The sequence below is a fragment of the Harmonia axyridis genome, chromosome 3, assembly GCF_914767665.1.
Source record: "Harmonia axyridis chromosome 3, icHarAxyr1.1, whole genome shotgun sequence".
Classification (NCBI taxonomy): Eukaryota; Metazoa; Arthropoda; class Insecta; order Coleoptera; family Coccinellidae; genus Harmonia; species Harmonia axyridis.
Window position 1 is genome coordinate 29561432 of NC_059503.1, and position 21265 is coordinate 29582696.

The 21265-nt window shown below is 33.5% G+C and overlaps 2 protein-coding genes across 6 annotated transcripts; one reads left to right on the forward strand and one right to left on the reverse strand.

The window, feature by feature from the left end:
- Positions 1-334: 334 nt before the first annotated feature.
- On the reverse strand, positions 335-910 carry LOC123674652 (dihydrofolate reductase-like). Its single transcript, XM_045609598.1, has one exon. The coding sequence runs from the start codon at positions 908-910 to the stop codon at positions 335-337; it is 576 nt and encodes a 191-aa protein (XP_045465554.1).
- Positions 911-3945: 3035 nt separating this feature from the next.
- Positions 3946-18283, forward strand: LOC123676364 (WSCD family member AAEL009094). Of its 5 annotated transcripts, none has more exons than XM_045612230.1 (5): positions 3946-4178; positions 4854-5036; positions 13247-13448; positions 14834-15085; positions 17141-18283. In XM_045612230.1, exons 2-5 carry the CDS (start codon positions 4920-4922, stop codon positions 17476-17478), a joined length of 909 nt encoding a protein of 302 aa, XP_045468186.1. In that variant the 5' UTR covers positions 3946-4178; positions 4854-4919; the 3' UTR covers positions 17479-18283. The 5 variants fall into 5 exon arrangements, with proteins under 5 accessions (XP_045468186.1, XP_045468182.1, XP_045468187.1 ...); XM_045612226.1 differs by having other exon boundaries at positions 3947-4178; positions 17132-18283; XM_045612231.1 differs by having other exon boundaries at positions 3965-4178; positions 17144-18283.
- Positions 18284-21265: the final 2982 nt, after the last annotated feature.

The following is a 21265-nucleotide window of genomic DNA, read 5'->3' on the forward strand; positions in this document are numbered from 1 at the left end:
TCCTTCATGGTGACGTGACCGGAGTCTTAACTTTCATTCTTTCTCTATGTAATGTTGGATTACTGCACAATCACCCATTGACGAATTGTAGGTTTTTTTCCAAGTCTACTTAGTCTTTGCCGAAACTTTTGATTATAGAATAACATAACTTATTTTATATTTTGTGGCCGGCAAAATTGAAGTGGCTGCAAAATTGAAGTAGCTTGACCTAGACACCAAATAACGCCTATTTAGGTAACTATACATACAGAAGAAATTTCAATTAGTAGGGAAAGATTTTGGATTGAATCGATAGTAGAATTGTTCTCATTTATTGAATTGTTTACACTATAAATTAATTTGAAGATATCGAATTGGTGTTTTCCCAAACCTCCACTTCCCAGGTTAGATCATTTTCCATTTGCAAGCCTTGTGGAACATTTTCATCTTTCACTCTCTTTACATTCTTGACTAACTCTGGAAAAAAAGCATCACAATCTGAAAATTTCCTCACTTTCGAGATATAAGCGCGGTAGAAATGCTTGGATTTCTGCGCTTCATCGTATATCCGGTTTCCGCCAACTACCCAGATGGTTTCGTACGTCTTTTGGAACTGCGCATCCACCAATTTTGACTCGATTTCTTGCCAGCTGTTGAAAATGTATGTATCCGAACATTCTGGAAGCTTGAAGTCTTTCTGGGAAGTAAGAATGAAATTGATACGACCAGGCATTGGTTTCTCATGATCTTCTAGACAGTCCCAAGATTTTCGCCCCATGATTACCACGTTTTTCTTGGATTTGTCGACAGTTTCTCTAGTTATTCTCATGTAAAACTCATATTCTTTTGGTAGGGAAAAGGGTAATTTACCATTTTTAGCAATTCCCATATTTTCACTCACCACACCGATTAGGTTATATTTCAAAGACATAATTCGTTAGAGATTCTCGGAGAAAGTAACGTCGCTTACACTATCATATGATGAACTAGGTACACTGAAGACTGCGAATCAAACAGATTCTGTAGAATAATATGTTTGCACCTTTATCTTTTTCACTTCTTTATCGAACGAATATTGAGAATGAATCAGTAAGATAAAACCCTATATCAATAATTTGAGTAGGTATTCGATATTGTATTCTAACAAAATGATTTCGATAACTAAAACTAAGTAGGTACCTATCTAACATGAAAACAGAGTTTCATGAAAACGAATCGTTCGAATACAGTGGCGACGCTAGAGGGGGGCCACAACCTCCCCCCTTAATTTCTGCCCACCCCTCCTTGAAACATCACATAAGAAAAAAATATAACATGTGTTGATCGTAAACTAGATGGACTTGGAAATCTTGGCCCCCTCAAAAAATCCTGAGCCCTTCTTGGCCCCCCTTTTCTTGAAAGCCGGCTTCGCCACTGTTCGAATACCTAATAGATTTCGTTCTATATTGGACTGTTTCAACCGTTACTATTTGGTAGTTGATCAAGATTAAAACAAGTTTTATACTTTTACTGCCATATTTTTACTATCTAGGTATAAAATTGGATATTTACAATTTAGGATCATATTGTGCAACCGCGCAGTTGCGAACTTATTTAATAATAAATAATAATATGTCTTCATTTTCACAGTAGGTACCTAATAAAATTCAAGAAAATGATTCATAACTTTATAATGAATAATAAAAATTAGTTGGTATTTGATTGTGGAAAAAACGAGTCCAGTTAAGCTCACACAACTCCTGCTCTTAAAGCTTAAAAAAAAGAGATGAAACATGACTTGTTATTTCCAACAGGCAATCTATACGTCTTACGTTCACTTTCACTATTTGTGTAAATAAAAAAAATGCGACACCTAGGGTAAATAGCATGTAAATTGTTATCTAAATTCAGATAGAAAAAGGTTATAAGAATAACTTAAAAGACTATGAAATTCGGTAAAGACAGAAAACAATTTTGACTGTAAAATTTCAGTTATTATTTGAAGGTCTTGAATATTTTGGAATAACAAAGTTATGTTTGTTTATTCATAATTTCGAAACTATTTCTGTTCTTATAAATTTCAATGGATTTTAAATAGGCGTAGAATCAAAAAATCGAATGAAAATAAAAATGAGATGGGCACTGAAAACAAGTTAAGAGAATTCGATTCACCCAGTTTTTAAGAAATTTTTTATAAATCTTCAAACCGTTATTTTATAATATCAGTACAGAATAAATAATAAATGTATATTTGGAAAGCCCGAATTTTCCCCTTTCAATGTCATTAGGTATATATCGGTAAAAACAGGAAGAAGGACATTCTGCATTCAAATTAGTCTATTTCAGATGAAATCGATCTTATTGTAATTTAAGGATTTTTTGTAGTAGTATGCAGGTGATGGTCTATTAGACGTTTATGGAAAACTAATCATAATTTTTTTGAGCTGAAAATTTGCATATTGGGGTTTGAGACAATGAGACAATTACCGGAAACAGACAGCTATTTCCTTATTTCAAATGGCACACCCAGTATATTATTTCATCATTAGATAGCTTTTTTGACGACAATTCCGGAAATATGCTTTACCTTAGGTGAAAACTCAACGGTTCATGAGTTAATGAAGTTATGAAAAACTTATGGCGATGAGAACCCACATTTTTTTTGGAATTTTTCGGCTGAAAAAGCTTTTTTTGACAAAAATTTTGTTTCTTTTTCAATTCAGCAAATTATATAAGATTATTTGCGGTTTGGACCAAAAATGTACATGGTGTTCATAAGATCATGAACTTGGACAACTTAATCAAAACACAAGAATTAAAAAAATGTGTGCTCCTCGCTACCATTTTTTTCATAAGGAACCCATTAACTCATGAACCGTTGATTTTTTACCCTAGGTAAGGCATATTGCCGAAATTGTCATCAAAAAAGCTATTTAATGATGCAATAATATACTGGATGTGCCATTTGAAATAGGGAAGTAGCAGTTTGTTTCCGGTAAAACCAGAAGTAGTAGCGATCTGAAATTATTTTAGGGAGAAAGGTCATTGTCTCAAACCCCAATATGCAAATTTTGAGCTCAAAGCTCAAGATTATGATTATTTTTTTAAGGGGCAAAGTTTGACTGGAGGTTTCCTATCTAAATATGATAAATTCGAAAATTCAGACAATATCGGAATGAAATATTCCAATTAGATGTTGAATAACAATTACATGCTTCTTGCGAAATCATAGAAAATTCAATTAAAATTAGAAAAAAAAAATTAGGTAAAGCACTGACGTGAAGTAAGATATTTTTGAGCTCTTGTTCATTCAAGAGCTAGTCGGCTATTTTCTCGTATATAAAGAAATCTGGTCTCTAAGATACATTAAGGAAAGAGCGTTTAAAAGATCCTGAATTTACGACAGTACTTTTTTCGATATTCTACTTGAATTGTCTACGGTTAAAATTATTATTCTTCATCTACACGCTGAATCCCATTGGTTATGCTGTCATGAAAATATTGGGCTTTTTATTCCAATATACTTCTTGAATTTTTCTATAGTTTTGTTCCGCTTGAAATTTTGCACGAAGATTAAAAAATGTTATTTTATATCTACATTCGAAATTTCTACTCCGTCCATTATGTGGTAAAGAGAAGATTGAGTTTTTTCTTCTACTTGAATTTTATCTGGTTCTGGTGACGGGATTAACATGAAATTTCATATAGAGTTTGAAATTGTCAAATCATATCGAATTCTTCGGGATACAATTGCTTAAGTATTAAGAGTGTTTCAAATTTCCCATTCCCAGAAAAAAATGGAAATTCATATGTTTTCTTCGCCAGTAATAATATTTTCATCAATATTCTCAGATTATTACGAGCCGCAAGAGAGCAATTTCTTCGTTATCAACACTTACTTAACTGAGCTCTGAACAAGTGACTGATTTCATGAGGAAACTCTCAACGAAAAGCATTTACCTTGTTGGACATTTTTGGAACCTCTGATCGACGCTGTGGACGCCAGGCCTCGGCTGATGGAGATCGGTGACGCCCTAGCATCGCCCAGAATCACCGCTAAAATCTTTACACGCGCAAGGTGTAGATAGCCCTTCAGAACTGTAGCAACCTCGAAGTGTTGATGTGGCGCCAGTAGTTCTCCGGAAAATTCGTAGTTTTCCATAAATTTATCTAGGAAATTGTTGATTATTTTAACTATGCAGGAATACTGTCAGATTAGGGTAAGAGTAAACGCGGTTTGCCCTTTGAAATTTTGTGTTAAATTGTTTTTTATGCTGATCTTGGAATTGGTGTTATTTTTTCTATATTTTCAATAACATTAGAGTATTTTGTAAGTGCATGAAATTTATCTGATAATATTTATCACTATTGTTACCCCTATTTCATATTCTTAGTCGTAATCTCAAAATTATACTTCTGGATAAAATAATGAAGTAGGACCGAATCCATTAAACATTATACTTTTTGTGGAAATTCTTCATAAATAATGTTGTCTTTAATCGTATGCAGAGCATTAATACTATCTTAATCATTTCAACTCGAATCATTATTCATTTTACATTATCAATTACAAATGATAAGAGGTTTGATAGAATTTGTATTTTTACTTTTATGTGTAGTTATTGAAGGATGAACCTTTCTTCATAAACCGCATTAGCCACTAAGAGGATTAAACGAATTAGAAAATATACATAAGAAGCCTCTTGTGTGCGCCACTTGAAGGATTTTTACCTCTGCTTTAAGCGACACAATGCATTTCTTTAAAATATTTTCCAGGAGTGAGTTAAGAAACTGAAGATCCTTGAAGTGGATACCTTTATAAAGCTATCTAACAGTTTTTCTTATTTAGTTAGTATATTGGCCTATGCTTTTGTAAGACTGTTTTCTATTTTCAGGTTGTTATGAGTTTTTGATTTGAATCCGAACAAGAACTGACCAAGTTGAAAACTAAAAATGGACAAATGCATGTCAACAGGTTCAGATTTTGGATATTGTCACTTTTGTTGTTCCTTTATTTAGCAGGAGTACTGATTATCTCTGCTATAACACTTCAAGATTCGAAAAATAAACCTACAAAGGTGAGTTTGTGCTATTTAATTATTCAGTGCTAGAATACTTTTTCAAATTGAGAGTTTTGTCATTCTTGTAGATGTATTAACTTTTTTCAAATCTCCATACTCATTTCACGAACGGACCAAGTTTCCCGAGAAAAAATCTAAGAGTAAAAATAAATAATAAAGTAAAACGGCCAAGTTGAAGTTATGTTGTGTTTGGCGTTTTGAAAATAGTAAGGCAGAAATTACTGAATTGTGACGTGTTAGTGTGAAAAAATTGTATATAGAATTGAGCACTGGGTCACTGGAAGGCTATTTGAATTGGATCAATTCAATACTAGAGCTGAATCTTGTTTACCACGGCGGCTTATCTATCGTTGTGGATAGTGTTCGTCTTGTGATCTTTCTAAAGGCTATTCCAATAAGAGGTTTCATTTTGATATTTGATAAAAACGAGTTTATTTCAAGAGAAACCAATGGACGTCTATTTTATTGTGTAGATTAAGGTATTTCATTAATGATGGAAAACGATATCGGCCAAGTGGTCTACCAAAAAAAGTTAATGAGCATTCTTTCAAAATATCACTTTGTAAATTTGGCAATCGAAATTTGCATATCATCTGAAGTGAACTGTAAATTGGAATATCTATGCAAAATTTCAGTTGAATCTTGCAGATGCGATGAGGAAAAACTTGAAAGAAAAATGAAATGTTAGTACCCTGTATTTCGAAAACAAACATTTGTTCATAGAACTTTTTTTTTCTTAAATTTATCCGAGAATCTGTCATTTTTGTGTACCAGTTTATTACAGAGCACCATTCATTTTAGTACATATACAATAATGTTGTTTTGTCTTTGATTATGTTTCAAAACCAAATTTTTAGATTTATTTTCTATTAGCATATCTGTAGTGCAACAAAATAGATAATGAGTTGGTTTCAGATTTCTTCTAGTTAATTTGCAAATAGTCTTGATTTTGGCATTGTTCTTAGCAACAAACCTTTGAATAAATTTTCAAAGCTTCATGGTAATCGAAATAATGATGCAATAATTCAAAAAGGATAAACATACATACATAATCGTATAGATTTAGTACAACATTGAAATGCGAGGTTTTTATGGGAGAGTTTTTTTTCATTTGAAAACAAGAAGACAAAAGTATTCTTGTAATTCTTATATTATTCAATGGTCCCCTTTTTACAGATAATCTGTTTGAATAAGGTGTATTAAAAAGTAATACATTATTTAGCATGAAGAACAAGGCTTAAATTACCCTAATTAAAATGGTCCGATTTAAGTCAAATATGCGCTGTTCTGTTCGATAACTTGTTGTCATTTTGAAGGTAATATCAATATGCCTCTTTCATTAGAGCTCTAGTCCTTATTGGCAAAAAACTGTTTTTCTCAAGCCTCTGTTGAGCAGAAAAATTGTTCACCATGAACGGGAACATATGGTAATCACTTGGTACCAGGCCCGGACTATAAGGTGGATGCATAAGAAACTCCCAACTAAGCTTTCGGAGAGATACTATCGATGTGTATCCTGGCGTTGTCCTGATGGAACACAATTCCTCTCCTATTGGCCAAAGCTGGTCGCTTTTCGGTGATTGCTTCCTTTAGATAGTTCAATTAATGACAGTACAATTCCGAGTTAACAGTTGTGCCGTAGGAGAGCAGCTCATAGTAGATGATTCCTTGCCTATCCCACCAAACACACAGCAAAACATTCCTGGTCGTCAATCCTAGCTTGGCCACCCTTTTCGCCGTTTTCGCTTGACGTAGCCGTAAGTGATCCAGTTTTCATCATTTATCACCAACCGCTTCAAAAATGGATCGGTTTTGTTGCGATTCAGCGATACGCAGATGGTAATTCGGACCATGAGGGTTTTTTGCAATAACTCGTGTGGTACTCATACATCGAGCTTCTTCTGAGACTAGCCTTATGCAAATGATGCAAATGGGTTTTTGGGCAATCTTTAGTTCTTGGGCAATCGAAACAGTGCTCTCATGACAGTAGGACTCGACAATGTCCATGATTTCATCCATTGTCGATTCCAAAGATAGAATTATGAATGACGAGCAGCCAAAAGCTTCTGACAGGTTAAAATGTTGTTATAGCAACTCTTTTGAGTAGATAAAATATCACTTTAACCGTAAGGATAGATAAAGTGACACTTTAACAACAAGGGTAGATAAAATGTTTTAACTTTTTTGTTCAATTAAATTAACATATTCAAACACATTAATTTGAAGCATTAACAACAATTTTTGGAACACTACAACTTGCCATAAGCACTTTTTCACTCACGCCATCTGATATTCTTGATGCTTTTACATTTTTCAAAGGACTGGTATATTCCTTACCATTTCTCCTTGATTTTTGGGGCACTAATAAAATTTCTGCTTTCAACATCTGATGGCAGGTTTGCTCCTTCTTGTAATAATTCTTTTCCATATATTTCGTGTTTACTTCGTACATGAAATGCAAAAATTCTGATTACTTCACCAAAACCTAGTAACGGAGCATTACAGTTGCGATTTTTGTGCCAAAAATTACAATTGTCTTTGGAATTTTATTTTTCACCTGAATTCGAAGTCTTGCTATAGAAAAAAATGTTGTATTACACACGACGATAAAATCGCATTATCCTCTTGAGAGCTAATTAGGCTTTCAAAGATAAAGTACAAATTCATTGTCTTGCACAATAAATAACTATTAATGAACAAACACCGAAAATTTGACGTATCCCAGTTTGTCAGAAATCTATATAGATCTACGGAATGAGTGTTTTCTGCAAGTTTAAAAAAAACGGAATATTTTGTGACATTTTTCATAAATTTTCTCAAGGCACGTGTTTAAATTTGATATGTTCATGCGGCATCGTTGAAAATATAATGATTTTCTTAATTGCTCCAATCAAGATGAAAAAAACAGCTGATGGGGAACAATTTACGCATCCTTGGTTGATTTTGTTGTTCAACTTGTTGCCATAATGAAGTATATTTCGAGGAGGCGTATAGAGGGTACAATCCTAAGACAAATTGGGCAATCATGAAATTGACGTCAATCTGAATTTCTCTGGTGGAGGTTTAACGCCAGCGGAAAATAAACAGGAAGAAAAACGTGAAAAGGAAATTAACGATAAATTTGGAGGAAAACATCACTCTCTTGATATTCTGGGTTTCCTCCTAATTTTCGTTCATTATTTCCTATAATAAACTTTCAAGGATTCCTTCGAATTCTAACCTCTCTGAAATTTTCAACATTAAAATTCATGAAAAGAAATGACATAAAGTTGGGTGTTTTTGTGCGTTTGTTCATTTTCATATTTGTACAAAAAAAAGCGAGAAACCGACTACACATCAGAAGTTTTTCAACGATCGTGGACGACAGAATTGTATATAGCTATACAGGGTGGTAGTGAATAAGTGAGACAAACTTCAGGGAATGATTCTGCATGAAAAAAATAACTACAGTTTGTTATTTTGTTATATAATTTTTGTTCGCAAATACTTGTATTTCGTATTCCGAGATAGGGTGTGTTGAAATTTTTCTATGTATTTATTTGTTGCTCTGAAACCGACCAAGATATTCAAATGAAATTTGGTGGATTTCAAGAGGTAGCTGTTGCGCATTCAATGAAAAGCAATTACCAATTTTATATTCATCAGTGGCGCGCTTACGAGTAATGTTTTTTTCGAAGAAAATATTGTACGCCACTGAGAAATTACATGCCAAATTTCATTTTTAATTCCTCGTTAAATGTGTGACCAGAAATTCTTCATGCCCTTTTTTTGGTGACGCCGTTTTTACACAAAAAAATAAAAGATTTTAACGTGTATTTTTCATTTCTTCAATAAATTATTTATCATTAGATAGGTATTGATATTGTATGAAAGTTGAGACATTTTGTTTTTTTTTTCATAAAAAGGGCGCCCTACAGCCTTCTTTGTCACATATTGAACGTGCTATTCAAAAATGACTTTTGATTTGAAATATCTAAGAGGCGTTTTTCTTTCAGAACATTGAGACCAATAAATAAATAATCAATAACTTTAACTCCCCATATCTCGGAAAACGAAATATCTATAAGATCTATAAGAAACTGTAATATAGTGTAATTATTTTTTCATGCAGAATCCCTAACCCCTAAAGTTTATCGTACTTATTCACTACCTCCCTGTATATAAGATGCGATTCATCATGATGTCATTGTTGTCGGTTGGTTCATTTAGAAGAGAGGTTCTGATAGTACGATCCTTTTAAATTTTGTATGAATATTCGAGTGGTTATTTTACATTATACAATCTAGTCAGATCTATTCTATTAGGATTTTTTCTCGTTATTTTGCTTGTATTGACGCGTACAAAATTTTGTACACATCTTAAAATCGCTATTTAACAACCAGATGCAAAATTTTGTCGGGATCGGATCTGTTATCACTTAAATGTTAGGCTTTTTTTTCGATATTTTGTCTGAATTTTCCATGTTCTTGATGATGTAACCAACAAGAAATTACACACCTAGATTGAAACTGTTATTCTTCATCTGTCCGATCGGCCGGTTCACAGAAATATTTTTCTAAAGTTCTTTTCGATATTCATTTTGAATTCTTTCTGTTTCTGGTAACGCGTCCAAGATGAAATTCTGCCTGAGGCTTGGAATCATTATTTTATATTGAAATAAAAATTTCATATCAATCAAATTCTAAGTTTTGAAATTATTAGGAAAACAAAATTTCATACGGCCATATTTACGCAACACTAGTATGATTTTGCTCGGATTTTGGCCAAACTTCGACATATTATACCATATCCGAACCGAAGCTACCCTGAAATTCTTAAAATTGCTAGTTTCTAGGTTCTTCTGATTTATCGTGTTTACAGCCGTACTGCCGGCATCATAGAAGTGTAAGCAGCTTTTTCCATGTTACAGAACATATTATGTCACTAAGAGAAAACGTTTTCATAACCGGAATATGGGAGAAGAAATTTTAAGATAACCAAAAAGGTTTGGGTGGGTTTTCTGGCTCATCAGCTTGCTTTAGTTAATTCAGCTATTGGCTACATTTTTGAGCGCTCGTTTCCAGATTAGGTCACTCTTACAGGCCAATTGAAAAGTCCTGGGTCTACCATAGTAAAACACATTTTTTTGGCAAAATTCGATTTTATTATTCAACATATTTGCCTTCGAGGGCGATACAGCGATTATAGCGATCTTCCAACTTTTCGATATTATTTTTGTAGTATGATTATTGTCTTTCGCTTCAAAATAGGGCTCATTTCGGCGATTACTTCTTCATTGACGCTAAATTCCTTTCCAGCGAGCATTCTTTTGATGCAATTTGGATGCAATTCGAAGCCCAATTCATGCAATTTTGCCATTGTTTTCATCGATTTGTGACACGACGCATTGTCTTGATGAAACACCACCTTTTTTCCTTCTAATGGAGCTGTTTTTTAACGAGTTCATCTTTTAAACGATCCAATAACGCTATATAATAATCGCTGTCGATGGTCTGGCCCTTTTGGAGGTAATCAATGAGTATTATACCTTGCGTATCCCAGAATACTGATGCCATAACCTTGCCAGCTGACTGTTGTGTTTTTCCTCGTTTTAGATTCGGTTCATCGTGTGCAGTCCACCCAGCTGACTGTCGATTGGAATCCAGAGTGAAATGATGGTGCCATGTTTCATCCATTGTCACATATCGACGCAAAAATTTAGGTTTATTGCACTTAAACAGCTTCAAACACTGCTCAGAATCATTAACACGTTGTTGGTTTTGATCGATTGTGAATACGCGCGGCACCCATTTTGCACACAGCTTTCTCATGTACAAATATTCGTGAATGATATGATTATACACGTTCAGATGATATCTTCACAATGTCTGCTATCTCGATCAACTTCACTTTATGGTCATTCAAAATTATTTTGTGAACTTTTTTGATTTTTCGTCGTTGACCTCCTCTTTTGGGCATCCACTGCGTTCGCCGTCTTTGGTGCTCATTTCACTATGGGGTTATGATGGTTGATTTTCCTGGTGCAGACCCCGGAAACTCTTCATCAAGACAAGATTTTGCTTCAACTGTATTTTTCCCAAAAAATAATATTTTATCAGCACACGAATTCTTTCCACCTATTTTCAAATAACGAAAGTAGCAACACTCACAACGCAATATCTCACAAACTAATGGTCAGACTGCTATCAAATTTTTACAAGTATCGTTTGAAGATTGGTACTAACTAAAAATCATATGGATTTAATACTAGTACCGCCATGTGTGCATCAGACCGGGGACTTTCCAATTGGCCTAATATCATTTCGTCACAATGTCTGTAATTTTCGAATTTGGAGCCGGAATAGTATCAAACGACGACTTGTTTTGAAGCGAGAAATTGAATTCTATGCATCTTCGGAGATTATACGGATTCCGAATATATTTGTCATAGAATTTTTGTCTTCCAAGGTTAATATGCGCAGTTTAATGATCTAAATTTTCGAACTGAATAATTCTTCTACGTAAATATTTGTAGATGACATGGAAGTGCTTTTAATTTCCTCAGCAAGGCCCCTCTATCAGAGATTAGTTTGGTTTGCAGAAAAGAAATAGAAAAATAGGGCAGTATCGATCGGGCACTCAAGGATGTCTTTAGAAATGGGAATGAAAATCAAAAAGCGAATCCAACGGGGACTTCAGAAAGTTGGAACGTTAGCGCGGTTTCGGGTTAGATTAAGAAAATTATAGTTTTGAAGTAGAAGGGCATACTTTGGCGAAGTGAAAGAAACCAGTTTTTATAAATGTAACGTTTTTCGGTTAATTAAATCGGTAATTCTTGCTAACACTAAATTATTTCAGATACACAACCAAAAACAACGATTTACAGATGATTTATTTCAACTACTACATTAATTTATTTCCACAATTTATATCTACTTGAGTGTACGGCACTAACTGCCGTTTACGTCGACACTGCCCTCCTCTGAGTCCTCTGCGACTTCATTGGTTTATATACCGTTGGCATCTCTCTCTAGAAGGGACTTGATCTTTCTATTGAGTTCTCGGTGCGTCCGGTATTTTCTAGAAAGAGGCAGTGGCGCAGGGCTTGCGAGTTCGTTACATAAAAATCAGTGAAAAACCAAAAGATCAACCTCATATCTTAACTGGACGAAAAAGATCCGAAGAAGGAAAAACAGGAAAAAGTTACAAATTTGGTTTACTTTTTGGAATATTTGATGTTTAGCAAAATTATCCTGATTTGAAGAGTAAAGATAATTAAGTGAATAATAGAAAGAAGCTATATTTCAAGGATAGAACATCTTATCGAAAAACATAAGATATATTTTTTGTGTAAATAATTCATTGGATAATTTGAAAAAACTGTCGTAATTTTTCTTGGATTTCAGAAAAAATAGTTTACGATAGTTTTATGCATTACCCCCTAAATTTTTGAGAAAACTAAGCCTTAAACTTTTTTAGTGAAGAAAATATCAACAGAATAAGATGTGCCCGAAATATGGGAGAAAGTAGTGGCCAGCGATGGACAATACTTGGAATCATAAATGTATATAACCAGTTTTTTACAACATATCCTCGAATTTCGGAAGAAAAACGGTGAACGCAAAATTGTACGCCTATGTATTATTTCTTGTTAACCAACAATTTTTCTTATCCATAAATTTCTGCACACTGAATTTCATTTGAATCAGATGAATTTTGACAAAATAATCCAAAAAATCTTGGTGATGAAATTGACCGACTCCCCCTATTATTCTTTGTCTTTATTTATTGTGCCTACACTTCTTCTTGTCGATTTGTTATATTTGTTGAATTCTTGTTAATTTTTTTTTGGGGGGCAGTATAACTGGCATAGTTATGTGTTTTCGTTTGTTGACGATCAGGAATTTTTTTATCTATATCAAATAACATTAAAGGAATTTATAGATGTATTTCATGAATTGCTTGCTGTTACGGAGACCCTGTATATTAATTTATATACGGGGTATCCAACTTGATAGGAGCAACAATAATGCTGGCATGTTCATTGAATTACAGATCAGATTTTTTGCCAATATTAACGAAACGAATTTCTTTGGTGATCTGTCCAAACCTTTCAATAACGTCTTTATTTAGTGATCACCTAAATTCCATCAATAAGCCCTACTAGTGCGGTTCAACACTTGCTCAACTTTAAATTTTGTCATCCTGTTATGTTTTTTTATTTTCAGCCAAAACCACAATACTTACAAGTGTCTAAGCTCAAACACTACGAACTCAATTTCTCAGGGTTCAAGTCGCCTCTACCCAAGTCCAAAATCAACTGGTGCAAGGAACTAAAGTATTTAGTACCGCCTAGACCACCTGTAGCCTTAGCGTCATTCCCAGGTAGTGGTAATACGTGGGTGAGGTATCTCTTACAACAATCTACAGGTGTGTATGCATATATGGTTTCATTATAAAAGTACATTAACATACGCTGTTTGTTGAGATATTTGGACTTAAGAATCAAGACACACATATGTGTCATCCTAGTCACAGAATTGTACTATGTTGATCCAGAGACTATAATATTTTCTAAGCTTCTGTTGTTAAAAGGAGCTCCTGTTGTTAAAAGGAGCTTAGAAAATATTATTTTTCGATAAATTATACGTACCTATTGAAGAGGTGAACCAAGGACTCTAAATCTTCTCCACAAACGATGGAAAAATTATTGAGAAAACTCTTATAAGAGTCAGTTACGTGACATATGTTTCTATAAAAAAAAGTTTTGCAATAAAATATAAAAAAATACATATTTCAGGATTTTTCTCTGAATTAAAATCTGTTTCAATCTTTATGTAGATGCGTGCTCACCTTCGCATAGATCTACACTATAAAGAATTCAATAGATGAATTTTGACCATAAAATATCAGTTTTTATTCTTTTTCTAATGGAATAGGACATTTTATTTCTGAGATGCTATCACGTCAGCGATCGAAGAAAAATGTTGCCACTGTCAAATCAATTTTTTTACATCTCACACAATAAGTTTTGAGATTCTATGATTGTATATTAGTACATTAATTCAAATTCTTTTCTTATGAATTGAATATTTTATAAAAATGATGATAAACTTGATTATATAACTCATGTTTTGATAAACCAATAGAATCCATAAATTTCTCATAGTTAGAGTGTATTGATAAGTGAATAAACACCTTGACAACGTGGTATAATCGTTTTGGTGTTTCGCCTCCTCCCATATTGGGATCATTTCCACAGCAACATTCTTGGATGTTCGCCAAAAAAATAAAAGTCAAGCTCAGTGAAATGTCATTGAATTATCAAAATGCAGTGCTTTGATAATAGTTATTGAAATTGTTCTTTATATAATCGTAGTGAAAAACTCAGTTTAAAAAAAAATTCTTTTTTGACGCTAGCGCATAAAATCGTTACATCGGATTACAATACGATTATTCATCTTTTTTGTAAACGGTAAACTTTCGAGAAATGATAATTATTTTGCTCGAAATTTTCTGAAATACCTAACTCAACAGCATTTAATGGTACCTACCCACTTGAGAAAAATGTATTTTTGAATGAAGATTATGAACTCAATTTCTACAGAGTCGTAATATATGTAATAATACAACAATTGTTTCGCAATACTATGGCTTCTTTAGGTAGGTATTTACATTTTAGCTGATTAATCAGTTAAAATGTAAATGACCAGAATGTTGCGTGGAAACTAAGTTCATTATTCTTATTCATTAGGGTTGATATCCGTGTTTTCTCTCTTTGAATATTTCATACAATGAATATTTTAATTTTTCAGGGATACTGACAGGTTCAATATATAGAGATTATAGTCTTTTGAAAAATGGCTTTCCAGCGGAAAATGTGGTTAATGGTTCAGTTCTACTCGTGAAGACCCACGAGTTTGGACAAAACGCGAAGAAACTTTACTCCAAAGCCATATTGCTAGTCCGATCACCAACGGCTGCAATACAGGCCGAGTTTAACAGACAGAGTGGAGGACATGTTGGATTCGCCTCTCCTTTGAGATACAAGAGGAGCAAGGGGAAGTGTGAGTTATAGTCTAAGCGCCCGTGGACGTCGGACTTACGTTATTCTATAACAGGCTAATTGATCCCCGGTCTTTTATAGTAAAACACATTTTTTTGGCAAAATTCAATTTTATTATTCAACATAGTTGCCTTCAGAGATTATAGTGATCTTACAACTTTTCGATACCATTTTTATAGTACGATTTGTCTTTCGCTTCAAAATGGGCCTCAGTTGCGGTGATTACTTCTTCATTGGCGCTAAATTTCTTTCCAGTGAGCATTCTTTTGAGGTCTGATAACAGGAAAAAGTCGCTGGGGGCCAGATCTGGCGAATACGGTGGATGCAAAAGCAATTCGAAGACCAATTCATGCAATTTTGACATTGTTCTCATTGATTCGTGACACGGCGCATTGTCTTGATTAAACAGCACCTTTTTTCGAATGGGGCCGTTTTTTAACGATTTCTTTCTTCAAAGGATCCAATAACACAATATAATATTCACTGTTGATGGTCTAGCCCTTTTGGAGGTAATCAATGAATATTATACCTTGCGCATCCCATAATACTGATGCCATAACCTTCCCAGCTGACTCGTGTTTTTCCTCGATTTGGATTCGGTTCATCGTGTGTAGTCCACTCAGCTGACTGTCGATTGGACTCCGGAGTGAAATGATGGAGCCATGTTTCATCCATTTACACATATCGACACAAAAATTCAAGTTTATTGCACTTAAACAGCTTCAAACACTGCTCAGAATCATTAACACGTTATTGCTTTTGATCGATTGTGAGCTCGCGCGGCACCCATTTTGCACACAGTTTTCTCATGTACAAATATTCGTGAATGATATGATGTAAACGTTCAGATGATATCTTCACAATGTCTGCTATCTCCATCAACTTCGTTTTACGGTCATTCGAAATTATTTTGTGAATATTTTTGATTTTTTCGTTAGCGACAGCCTTTTTTGGGCGTCCACTGCGTTCGGTGCTCATTTCACCACGTTTAAACTAAGCATACCAATCAATGATGGTTGATTTTCCTGGTGCAGACCCCGAAAACACTCCATCAACCAAGATTTTGCTTCAACTGGTTCCTTGGTACAGGAAGACTCGTCGCTCCAAATGATCTTATTAAAAAAATCTGGATCTGCATGATGTTTTCCAAAATTTGCCGGCAAAATTGAATTTCGTTGAGGTGAATAATTATGCGAGTAATATTTTCGTACGTGAACAATTACCATTGTTCACTAAGTAATGCAACATCGAAGATTTCTTAACAGAATTTACAAACTTGATTCAGTCAGAAACGTACCCATTTGGATAAAAACAGCCATATATTTTTTCTTTGAATAACAAATGACTTTTGTGATACCTCTTTGAAATCACTATCAAATAGACAATTTATTGATGTAATGTCCAGCAGTAGCTCGGTACATTTTTTTTCCACTACGATGCGCTAAACTTCATGAACAAAATAATCCACTACCAAAATTTCCAATGAAAATATTTCTCATAGCCCCCCTTTAAAATTTTCGGAGAATGTTTTCAATGTAAACGTTAAAATAATTTTTCAGCAATATTTCACTGAAAAAATTAACCAGAAAGATGCAAAATTGTACCAACCGTAAGGGCAAAACCATTGAAAGGGGCGAAAATTCATTATTTAAAAAAAAAAAAATATCTCGAAAACTGTAAGACTTTTATTATAGGAATTTTGTCATAGCAGGTGGGTTATCCTTTGATCTACATTCTCCCTCTGTTTGACGTGGTCTTTACGGGTCACCCTGTATATGTATGTAGCTACTGTCATTATGATTATTTGAACATGCTGAAATTATATGTGTTCCCATAAAAATACATTAATTGTAGAGGATGTATCAATTGAAAGTATGTTGCAATGAATAGTTGGGCCATTTACGATTAAAATTTCTCGTGATTGGGTATGTTGGGTACACAAACATTCAGCTTTTATACTTGTATATATAAACGCGAGTCTACCGTCCACGGACCCTTACTCTATCAAGAATTGAGAATTATATGGTTATTTTCTCTTTAAACAAAGCATTTTCAGCAGATTGGGAACAGTTTGTCTATGACAAACTGCAAGCCTGGAAGCAAACAAACCTGGACTGGCTGTACAACTTCACAGGACCAACTCACGTCATCTTTTACGAACACTTGGTGGACAATCTGGAGAACAACTTGCGATCCATGCTCAATTTTTTGGAACATCCAATTTCTGAAGAACTTTTCAATTGTGCGATGGAAAGGAAGGAAGGCATTTACAGGAGAAAGAAGAGGGCGATTGTTTTTGACCCTTTCTCTTCGAAGATGAAGGAAAAAATAAAAGAAGAACAAGAGAGAGTTTATGAAGCTATATATAACTTCGCGTCGCCTACCAAGAGATAATATTGAGAAGAAAACTAGTAGTGATGAAAACGTAGACAATAAGAAAAATACATATAAAGGAAAACTTTAATCACGAGAAGTCTGAGTAGATACTTAAAAAATATATGACTAAAAAAGAGAAACACAAAAACATTTGCAAAGACGCGATTTTTGCAGTTTTAGCAATGCTATATTATCTAAAACAATATCGAGTTGATTTTGAGGATGAATACAGGGTGATCTCATTGTTTTCACTTGTTTTCTGGGATGAGTTAAACATTGTAAAATGTGTAACTGATATGACTAAGATTTATTTCTTCGCATTTTATAGTCCTTCATTGTAAGATATTTAGGTATAACATTGTGTATAATGAGAAATGTTTCAATTTTTATTTAGAGTCAATATCTGATTAACTCACCCTGTATGACCGTGATTGATATTTGTATGTGGTCTTTTAAATTTGATAAGTAGCTCAATTGAATATTCGATCGTAGTGTATATGAATGTGAATTCTGTTAATAAGCTTGTTTGTATGTATATTTGTTATTCTTAATGTTGAAATATAATTGAAAAGATTTGATCTGTACCTAACATGAAGTAGGTATAGCATGAATAGTAAATGTGAACACACCCTAAGAGTGGTATAAACATATGAAAACATTTTGTATTGTGCCAAAATATTCGCCAGTTTGATTTAATGAACGAAATAGGATTGAATGAAAAGGCCTATAACGGCGAAATTTTTGGATTTGTCTAGAAAAATATTTATTCTGGTTTTCTGGATGTTATATGTTGTTTATACTGAAAGTAAATTTTTTTAATTAATGTTCTTTAAATTTTCAATATCCAGGATTAATCATTAATTAGAAATTCTTCAACATTTATTGGAGTGACACAGTGTGTTGAAGTTCAGAACTACTGAATTCTTATCGATGTGTAGAATTATGTATAAAATAATTTTTCCTACAACTGCTATGGAAAGTAGCACATTTTTATAGCTTCCACATTATTGAGAAAAGTTGGACTTTCGCCATTTGTTGCACAATATACCATTTATTGACGTGTGGAACTTTGTGCGATCGAAATCAGTGGATTAAGGTTTTGGAATCGATGAATAGAAATCAAAATCTAATCTATTTGTTTTCAAATATAAGGAACGACCACATATGGTATGAGGACACGGCTGACGAATTTGGAAATAAGAAATGATTTCGCAGTAGCCAACAATGATTTTGTTTTTTGAGAACATCGATAAATTATAATTCAGAGTGACGTATCTCAAACTTCATCGTAGCATACTTAGCAGAAAATACAAACTCTCAAAAATATCGAAATTGATGACGCAACCGTCTGCGCTAGAAGAGTATTTTATTAAACAACCGATAATAAAGCATTATTAAAAAAAAATCTATCTTTCTGGGACATGAGAAGATGTGTATAGGTATTGATATGATTTCGTTTACAGAAATCTATCTTTTCATGTCGATCAATTATTATTTAATTTAAATATAAAATAAAATTTAAAATTTTGGAATTACATTTTTTTTTAACAGAACAACCAACCTAACTTAACTATCTAACCTAACTATCTTGTCTAATTTCAGTTATGAAACAAACTATAATATAACAACTTAAAATTACTTATCTAGTATTCAAATTCCTTTCAGTTTTCTAATTAATTCTTTTAATTCAATAGGTACAGCTCTACTATCAAATCTATCCGGTTCCAACTCAGTCAATCTTAATTTCTCCTTCGCGATGAAATTTTTATTTTCAATTAATTAGTTTTTATTCAGTTTAGTTTTTTGTTTGTTTCTCTTATATTAACGATTTATACAGGGTCTCTCAATAGTGCGTTAGGCTTTCATAGCTGCCAAACCAGACGTTTTAGGAATTTAGTTGAAAAGCATTCCCTTTGTACTTTCAATGCTGCATCTCAGGAAATTTTTTTCTGATGTACAGGATGTTTCCAAATAAAATTATTCATATGAGTGATTCTTAAATGGAACACCCCTTATATTATTGCATATTTTCAATGCTCTCAATACCTCTATCATGACGCCAACTACTGTTTCGTAGAAATTTTGCAGTTTTTTCTGAATAAGATCCGTACCGTAGGAAAAATATCCCTAATATTTTGCGTCATGATAGAGGTTTTGAAGAGCATTTAAAATATGCAATAATATAAGGGGTGTTCCATTCAAAACATCACTCATTTGTTTAATACTTTTATTTGGGAACACCCTGTATATTAGAAAATAATTTCCGGATATGCAGAATTGAAAGTACAAAGGGAATACTTTTCAACTAAATTTCTAAAACGTCTGGTTTGGTAGCAATGGAAGCCTAACGCACAATTGCAGGACCCTGTATACTCTTCTGTATTATCTCTTGGATGAATACTTTTTGATTCTAAACTTTTTCAACTTTTCCAATTTTTTTATTCTGACGTCTCTTTTCCAATGTTCCCCGGTAATCGTCGATCGTAAATTTTCTTCCAGCCAATGGCTTAGAAATGGGGGGTACTGGCGGTTATTACCTCCGCCCCCCAAGATTTCCAAAATGTAAAATTGCGAATTCTCGCAAAGACAAAGAATGAAAATTTTTCCATGAAATGAAAAAAAAAAAAAAAAGTCGGACCCTTTTACGGTTTTGAATTGACTATATCTACATGGTGTTCGTAAATTTGAGGTACAAATGAAAATGACAGATTTCTCGGATCATTTCAAGAGAAAAAGTCCTATAACATGAGTCCCCAATAACTTTGTTTTTGAGATACAGATGTTAAAGTTTAAGTTTTTTCTCTCATAGAACCTTACCTTCACAAGGTGATCACTTTGAATTGGCCATAGATATTCCAAGTTTTAATCATGTTATATGCTAATGTTTAAAGCAAATCCACTGGGTAATATTTTTTCTGGAAGGGTGCCTGATTCTTTCCTTCAGAAATATTTTTTGGTGAACTGCTATGGTATTTTAGAAAAATGTAAAAAGAAACTCTGGTCCAGTAATATATTTTGTTTGATTTAGTTTTATCGTATCTGCTATCGATTTTGAGAAAAAAATAATTTCAAACAGCTCTCTAGTAATCCTAAGGAAAATCCAAATTATTATAAAGATCCAACTAGTGAGCTGTAACGAATGAATTACAAGTTTTGGTATTTATTTACCCACTCTGTAGCGAAGATAAATAAAGATTTTATAGACTCATCACAAAAAGGGAGGTACGATATACTAGAAACACCCTGTATCTCGAAAACAAAGCGTTTGCTGGCACATATTCATTGCAGCAAAAAAAAAAGCACAGTACCTAATGCTAAAATAAAATCATAAAACCAAAGCATATTTTTACACCCTGTAGTAGAGTATGAAGTTTATGACTACATAATGAATCTAAAAAATGAAAAGTCAGTAGGATTCGACAGTATTATTGAAAGAGAGCGCATCCATAATAACAATACCCCTTACACACATCATCAATCAAATTTTGGTTACTGGAATATATCCAGACGAATTAAAGGAAGGGAAGCATGGGTAAGGGCAATTCACAAAAAAAGGTGATAAAGAAGTTGAAGACAACTACAGGCCAGTGTCACTACTATCAAATATAAATAAAATATTCGAAAAAATATTATTTGATAAAATCAAGGCCTTTTTAGAAAAAAACCAATAATTTGTTAAAGAACAGTGTGGTTTTAGAAAGGGAAAATCCACAATCCAGGCAGTATATAAATTTTACAGGCAGCCATCAAGTCTATCAACGAAAAAAAGGGCATGGTAGCAGTAAGTCTGGATTTGTCAAAGGCC

Bases quoted from the DNA above. Each gene is read 5' to 3' on its own strand.
- LOC123676364 (XM_045612226.1), top strand. From the start codon at position 4,920: ATGCATGTCAACAGGTTCAGATTTTGGATATTGTCACTTTTGTTGTTC. The intron at 5,037-13,246 runs GTGAGTTTGTGC...TTTTATTTTCAG, and splicing joins CGAAAAATAAACCTACAAAG to CCAAAACCACAATACTTACA. The intron at 13,449-14,833 runs GTGTGTATGCAT...TTAATTTTTCAG, and splicing joins TCTCTTACAACAATCTACAG to GGATACTGACAGGTTCAATA.
- LOC123674652 (XM_045609598.1), bottom strand. From the start codon at position 910: ATGTCTTTGAAATATAACCTAATCGGTGTGGTGAGTGAAAATATGGGA.